At 37.4% G+C, this 8,406-nt stretch overlaps 1 protein-coding gene across 1 annotated transcript in view; it reads right to left on the minus strand.

Moving 5' to 3' along the window:
• Positions 1-8,406, minus strand: part of LOC106530627 (tumor necrosis factor ligand superfamily member 10) — a gene marked incomplete at its 5' end in the record, with an annotated part of 71,077 nt that overhangs the window by 32,690 nt on the left and 29,981 nt on the right. The window contains 1 exon segment of the mRNA XM_014026286.1: positions 2,719-2,868. Coding sequence (XP_013881740.1) covers positions 2,719-2,868 — 150 coding nt within the window.

Consider the following 8,406-nt stretch of genomic DNA (forward strand, 5'->3'; position numbering starts at 1 on the left):
TCCATCCATCCATCCATCCATCCATCTATCATTGAGATCTCAGATCTCTTTTGCAAGAGTGTCCTGGGCCTGAAGGCAACCTATTAATTGTTCATAATTTTGTATTGTTTTTGTATCATCAGGCTCAAATTGTGATGTTTGTCTTGTACAGATAACTTTCATATCAGCCCTCGTCATTAAAGCAGACGAMTGGCCCAACTGCAGCTCAGCAGGTGTTTACACAGGTGCATTTTAATCAAACTCACTTTGTTTATTTCAGCACTTAGAACTAATTTGGATCAGTTTCTGTTCATGTCTACAGGAATTTAATGATATAATAAATACAATAAACTTTATCGGTCACCAGCTGAGGTGATCTGGCTGTCTGCATGGTTACTGAATGATACAAGGAAAACCATAACTCGTTATCACGGGAAAACGATCCTTGTTATCTCGTGATAGCGAGAAAACCATGGAATACAATTATAAGTGGAAAACGGCTGCTCTCAGTTTCCGTATTGATGAGTCAAACATGTTCAATCTAAAAAGACACTTCTTTTTATTGCTTTGCAGGAGTTACAGGAATACTGTTCCAAAGTTACCCCTAGTCCTAACAATGATAGATTGTTTTCCTCATGTTGTTGTTGTCAACCTGAATCAAGACCTTTATCCGACACATAAACAAACCCATAAAGGCTAATATTTCTGTCAAACTTTCAGCACAAATTCAAAGATCTCATATGAATTGGTAATGCTTTGAGTTTGCTGTTGTGTGTAACTCTCAGATATTATCACACCAGATTTAAGCTTAAKATCTCTAAAATTGACTGAGTAATAGCTGTTTGTTAAAGTCAATCATTCGTGGTGGTCATAATGAATCATGCTGACTCCAAAAAATTAATCAGTTGTAATTGTACATCCAATGATTGCTTTTTAAGTTTTATTAAAATCTGTTCACTTCATGAAATATTTTGCTTACAAACAGTATAGACTGTACTTACAGTATATAGCGCCTTTCTATCCAATCAGGATATTCAAAGTGCTTCACACTACAATCTGTGACCCGTTCACACAGCACTCTACCAGATCTCTATACAAAAATATACAGAGACTAATCAGTGCTTTAATCACATTCATACACTGATGGCACACATCAGAGGCAGCGGGGTTTCAGTGTCTTGCCCAGGGACACTTCAACATGTGGTGGAACAGCAGGGAATGGAACTGCCAACTCTCGCATTAGAGGAACAACTCCCCTAACCACTCTGCCACAGCTGCCCCTACAACAATAAATAAAGTGCATAAAAGCACAACTGCCTGCCTTTCATGGGGGTGGCCAATAAGATTGGCAAGTTTTCCTTTAGTCTCCTCTATCCTACAGTATTATACACATATAATGCTCCATGTAATTAATACCAGCTATCTTTCATTGCTTCTATGATTCASTTGGATGTTTAAACATAAAGTAAAATGGGTTATATGGCGTAAAAAATGGATCTACAGTTTTTAATCATAAAGAACAGTTTGAGCTACCAATAAAGTCTATATCCTTCAATGAAACCATCATGAGTTCAGAATAAACATTATTCRCTGGAAAATGTGAACAGCAAACTGTCACTTTGTCATTGCAGCCATGTTTTATGTGCAGCTCACAATTGAGTTAAGTTGTCAAAAATGTTGCCCGAGGTGGTTTGGTGACAAACGAAGACCTCCTAAACCGTCCCTCCGGGTTTGTTTAATTCGGCACACATGTCTAGTGGATATGTGTTTATATTGTGAGCGATGCACTTTTATAGACAACCATTCCACCATTACGATGACAAATGCACACAATTATTCCCACCCAGAGGTTTGTATTAGTCACTGCAGATGTTTCTGCGCTCACGGGGACACGAGTAGATTCCTTCGAGCTGAACCCAAACCAACCCTCCATCTGGTCCTAATCCTGGGCTTAGCAGAGCTGGCCAAACACGCACCAATAAAGGTTTTATACGAAGATCTGTGTGATTTGTGGGGTTAGGAAATCAAATTTATTGACAAACCTACCCCTAAAGAAGATACGATTTTGTATAAATCGCAAGCAAAACTGAACGCTGTGATTTTGAAATTGTTCAAACACTGGATTTACAGGTTTGAGGTAAAGAACCAAGTATTGGGTTTTTGTCTCAAATTTATGGTTACTGTGAATTTTATTTTAAGAACTACCACAAATATACAGTACAGTATATACTGTATATCAGAAAGGGTCACTATTTCTTTCAACAACTTTTTATAAGTTTTAATGGTGCCTCCACAGATTCACAAGTTGCTCAGTTTATAYTGGTGAACTTCCTTGTAGATCAAAAATACTTCCAGCTGTCTTCTGAAACCAGACCACATAACRTCTATCCTTGATAATAAAATGCAGCATCCAATTTTTGATTAAGGTTTTCTCCTTAGGCTTTTAAGTTGACCTTTGGTCCAACGATAAAGAAGTCTGGAACATTTTCATATRGTTTATTTTAGCTTGTGTTTGTGGACTTGTATATCTGTGTAATGTCATATTAATGAAGATAGTTTCTGTTTTGATTTTTATATTACTTTGGGATTAGATACTGGTTTCTATTACAGTAGGCCTGATTTTTTTTGAAGTCCTGCTGTTGATAATCCCAAATCATTTTGATAACATTTTTAACTGTTGCGAAACACGCACATCTAAGCAGACATTTAGGGTGAATTTCTGCCATAGTTGTCTCCTACCTTTGAGATATAGGCCTTGATGCCTTCGGCCAGTTTGATGCAGGGCTCCCCAAAGAGCTGGGCCAGCTGGTCTGGGATGTCCTGGTCTTTATCCAGAGCGTTCAGTAAACTCAGACACTTTAACTCCTCCGTCACTCCTTGGCTACGCACCTAGATATGCAAAAAGATGGAAAATATATATAAATATAATAAAATACCTAACCAGTTGATTTTGATATAAACTAAGATGCAGAAAGAATAAGATGACACAACTTTCTTTATTTTATAATAAATACAAAACATGCTTATTCCCTCAGCTGGTGAAAATCACTTCAAAGTTATCCCTTTAACAGTCATCTAACACTAAGTCAGAAAGCTCCACTGTGAATTGCCACTCCCAGAGAAAATCCATCAAATAAAATGCCTGCCTAATCCAAAACTTACGAATTTTTCCCTTTTTTCCACGTTTTTGACTAGCACGTTTAAGCTTGTTTCAAAACTTTTGTACCTTAACAAGCAAAAGTATCATTATTTTCACTCCCCATCGTTGATTTCTCTACTTATTCATTTCTGACACCAGACGCAAGTTCATTCAAACCTAATTGCTTSACCTTCCGGTGCCCTCAGGGGAAGCTCACGCACATCCCTGAGTCAAACCTGTCACCGTCCTCCAGCGTGTCATCACTCTCTCTGCGCTTTCAGGGAGTAATCTCATTTTGCTTTCAGTTTTCTCCCACATGTGGTTCACATTTCTGTGCAGCCTATTTGGGTTTCTGCACTGGTACTCTGAACTGTCGTGGAGTCCGGCACTTTAAAAAAATAAATAAATAAAATTTAAACAGCACGCAAAAAGAAGTGAAACGTATATGGGCGCGTGAGGAGCTTTGCGAAAACCCCCCACCACAAGCCCCCCTCACTTTTGAATATATCTTTGCAGCATTTTTTCCAACCTGGCCTGAAACTGGCCTGTTGGAAATCACTTTCCCCGAGCTGAAAGACTCTACAGTTAATGTTACACGAGCTGTGAAACGGGTAACTGACACAATCGTGGTCCAAATGTAACTAAAACATGCGGGGAACCTGAGGATCGCTCTGCTGGAGAAAAACAACTCCTCGTGTAACGACACTGAATGCAACACTGTTCCAAGTTTCTAGCGGAGTGAAACGGAGCGAGGACCCACACAAAAACACAACCATGGGCATCAAACAAGAAGAAGTTTATAAATATCTGTGCTAACAAAAAAAAGGAATAATTACAAAGTTTTTGTTGTCATTTCGGTTTTATTTGGAAGTGGCACCCCATGTGAAAAAAAAAAGATCATGTACTGTAATTTCAGGAGAACGGTAAATGGGGGATGTATGAGAACAGGAATGTGTRGACATCTCTGGTTGTGGAGTTGTGTGTGTGTGGTTGTGTGTGTGTGCGCGCATGTGTGTGTTCTTCAGGGAGGTTTTCACGGTCCAAAAGATTTGTTAATGACTCTGTAACAAGCGCTGATGAACAGAAGGAGATTACAGTGTTGCACTCCCTCAACCTCTCTCTTTATTCTCTTTATTATTATTAATTTCTTTCTGCTTGATCTCTCTTTTCTAATTAAATCCTTTCCTTTTTGGTTTCTTTGTTTTTTCTTTCCCTCTCCCTCTTTTATGAGCTCTCTTCTCTTGACATCTTTGACGGGTTTTTCTTCTCTTTGAGCCTTTTTTTGTTCTCATAACTGTTCATGTTGACGCTTGAACGGATCTGCTTGTTCCGAGCCACGATAACGATGTGTCCATGGTGCATTTGTGTGTGTGTGTGTGTGTGCGTGTGTGTGTGTGTGTGTGTGTGTGTGCGCGTGTGTAAGTCAGGTCTAACCAGCCGGGACGCAACAGGGGTGCATTTTTACGGGAAATGTGTACTTTAAAAAAGAAAAAAAAGAACAGGGGCCATATATCGACACAGTGCCACCTCAAGACAAAATGACTCATGTTCATAATGGATACACATGCCTTTTAAGGGACAAATCCTAATGAGTTTAATTAGATGCACATGCTATTTTTATAGTCAGTGCACTTTCTGTATCCAACTCTGCGTCTGCTTTGGGAAATGTGAGATTCAAAAATGGTCAAAGCAGGACAAAGCTGGGAAAGAGGTTTTATTAAATATTCCAACTTTCCTTTGTTGGTGGCAAACTAAAAAAAGTATGTGAGCTGTTAACACTTAACACACAAAACACTAAGGCAAAAAAAGGAAACAGTTTGCTTTCTAATGGAAAAGAAAAGCAGCGTCTTGTATGAAGAAGGTAAATCTTCAGATTTATAGTTTTAGGAGAGCATTTGGGTTCAGAATGTTTTCAATTCATCGGAGAGCAATAAGTCCACACTTAAGACCAAGACTTCACTGACGCAAACAGTGGAAATGTTTAAAGTAGACCAGGACAAACGTCACTTTTAGAACTCTCTTGTGTAGCTGCATTTTTGCACTAATAATTGAGTTTTGAATTGTTCTTAAATTCAAAGCACGGATTTATTTTATCTACAAAAAGCACTCAAAGAATCATTTAAAATGCACTTTATTATATTTTAAAGTGCCTGTGACATCAAATTTTTAATATAAACATGAATGCATTTTTGGAAAGATAACACTGACAACGTTGAACACTGAAAACAATTTTGACGTCACTGAGATGAACASTTGTTGAGATATTTGCATGTGAAGTAACAGGAAGTGATGTCAAAGGGGAATGTCTGCATGTAAATAAAGCATTGCTACAACGGCTAACAACACCGACTGTAGAGAAAAATCTGATGTTTCTTTACAATATTTTGAGTCACTATCAAAGAGATATGAAAAAGAGTTAAAGTTTAAATGATATTGTTTTAACAAACAAAGAACAAAGATTTTATTTTATTAATGAGTTACCCTTTGATGTCACTTCCTGATTTACTTTGGCTGAGACAAATTCAAAAGAAAATAGGCCAGTTATGTGACAAAATGGGTAAAAATCACATGTATTAGGGCAATTTTCTTAAGTATAAAGATGTTTTCTTAGACATTTTGTATTTGAAGTATATGCATGTCACAGGCACTTTAAACTTCTAATAATGGTTTACAGGCTCATTATTAAATCTAATGGATGCAAAATTATTATTATTGTGATAAATGATAATATTGTTTGGTGACCATTTTGAATTAATATAATGATACCCCTGCCCCCACTCATTTACCCTTGCTTACAAAGTTTATCAATTAAAAAAAAAGTTACCTGGACCGTCCTTTGGTGAGGAAGTTTGACTGATGCCTTGATAAATATTGGGGTAAATTCTTTAGTCAAATGGGACTGAGTAATACTTGTTCAGCTTGGTTGGGGTTCAGAGTGTTCTGACATAAACTTGGCCAGGCCCACTACTGTGGATGGATGCACACCCAACAGGGAAGCATGGAGGTGGCAGCGTGATGATCCAAAGCATCACGAGGGAATGTGTCAGGAGAACTTATCAAAGGGGTTTCAAAGGAATAGATAGTCAGATAGGAGCTGCCATTAGTTTTGGGGTGGCACACCGAAACTAATAGCCATAACGGAATTCATTTTTTTATAATGCTGAAGTCAGAATAGGCTGTTTAAAAAATGCTGCATTGTGGGAGATGGAGAATCAACTTATATATAAAGATCTACTTTAGTTTTCTTGAGTAGGGGTGTCCCAATACCAATAGTGGTATCAATCTCTGGCCCAAAACCAGCGTTTTTGCAAGTTCTCATACTCATACAAAATACCTTGATACACAGGACCAATACCAATACCAGTACTGATATATCAACAGTATGCTGTATATTTTATTCAAAGGGGCTGCAGGAAGGAGAGCCACCTTGTTCTAAATAAAATAAGGGTGTTTTTGAAGTCATTGTGCTTAAGTTCTAACTTAGTAAGTACTTGATATCGGCAAGTACCCAAACTTAAGTACTTGTATTTGGTTTGAGGATAATCTGGAATTGGAACAGTTATTACTAAGTGAAAACAGCACAGTCACTACTTGACTCATTAAAACAAAATTCTCATTTTATATTTATATTTACAATAGAAACAAGCATTTCCTGTCACCAGCTCTGCAAATATCTCATGCAACCTGCATGTGCTCCATTTTGGGGGATTGTTTACAGCYACTACCAAATCAAATTTTAGCTCAATAGCTGTAAAATGTATCGAGTGATTATTGTGAATAATTGAAAAGCTGTGGAAGCCATGATGATTACTTTCTGAGAGTTTCATTATAACCTGTTCAGTGGTTTATGAGGTGTTTTGCCCCTTTAGCCCCTCAATTCACATTCATTGAGTTGAGAGTTGAGAATGTATAAAAAAATTTGTTTCTTTAAAAAAAACGTGAAAAGTGATTAAATAAAAATGTTTAAAACAACATTTTGGACTTTTTGAAGTGTTTTGTAGATACCACTTCAAACAGAATGTAATTTTATTTTTAAATGGCTTATTAAAATGTTTTGCAGAAAAAAAAAAGAGTTTGGAAAAATACGGTTTGGTCATTGTCCTTGTAAATAACGATATGTCTCAAAACCATGTTTTAGAAGAAATATTTGCCTAGGCAGGTAAAGCCTTTTCAAGTTTAAAAGTTTCAACTTGTTGCTTACATCACTGTTTCTTACTCACTCCTCTGTATGTGCTACTGTTCTTTAGGGTTACAATCAGAGGGGAAAAAGACAATGGATCATTCAGGATCATTTGCATACAATTAGACCCCCCCCCCCAAAAAAAAAAAAAAAAAAACGAACAAAACAAAACAAAAAAAAAGTGCTGACAGTGTAGTCCGGGCAGAGAGACAGTTTGTCTTTTGTTAGAAGGAGTGTGATGACAGCTACCACGACAAAGTGATGGGGAGGTTCCAACACGCATGACTGGACCTGAGCTTTCTCTGTGAAACTAAGTATTGTGTCTTTCTGCTGGTTCTGCCAAAACACACTCCCCGTTTCGGTGCATTTGGTTAAAGAATTAATTGTTTTTAAGGAGTCTCTTTGTGCATGGGAAAAATGGGGTTTCCTTCACACACTGAGGATGTGTGTGTGTGACTGCAGATCTGGGTGTCCATTAAGTTTTGACAGTATTGGTAGGGAGTGTTTGATCTATTATGGGAAACAGTTGTGTCCATGTTATTGAGGAGATAGAGTCCATTGCTATCACTGCCCTGGGTTGAAAACAAGATTAGAGGTAAACTGTTGGCTCCATTAGTGTGAAAACAAGGCCAGAGGCTAAACCCAGTGAAGCAGYGAAACGTTATATTTCTTTTCTCTCGATTTAAACCCAAGAAATCCCCCAAAATAATTTACCTGCTAAAACTAAGAAAACACTAATCCTGAAAAATGTCAGTAAAGAGTAGTTTGCACTTCCTAATTCAGCTGTCAGCAGCCMATATTTTAAAGGATGAAACATTTCCTGTTTCACTAAAACGCTCAATTTATTGTTGTACTGCTGTCAGTTTTTTGTGACATATGGCGAGAGCTGTCCAACCAACACAAGCCAACATCATTTCACTCAACTTTAAGCTTCTCTGAGAAGGAATGAGACAAACTGATTGCTGTAACTGAGAGCCTCTAATATACTGATCCATTTGCATCTGTGAATTTATATCCCTGTAAATGCATTTTTTTCATATTTCATGTTAAAAATAATCATGCTGCATAAATACATTACCAAAAATAATAAAACAGAAAGCAAGAAAAT

Source organism: Austrofundulus limnaeus, unplaced genomic scaffold (assembly GCF_001266775.1).
Source record: "Austrofundulus limnaeus strain Quisiro unplaced genomic scaffold, Austrofundulus_limnaeus-1.0 Scaffold540, whole genome shotgun sequence".
Classification (NCBI taxonomy): Eukaryota; Metazoa; Chordata; class Actinopteri; order Cyprinodontiformes; family Rivulidae; genus Austrofundulus; species Austrofundulus limnaeus.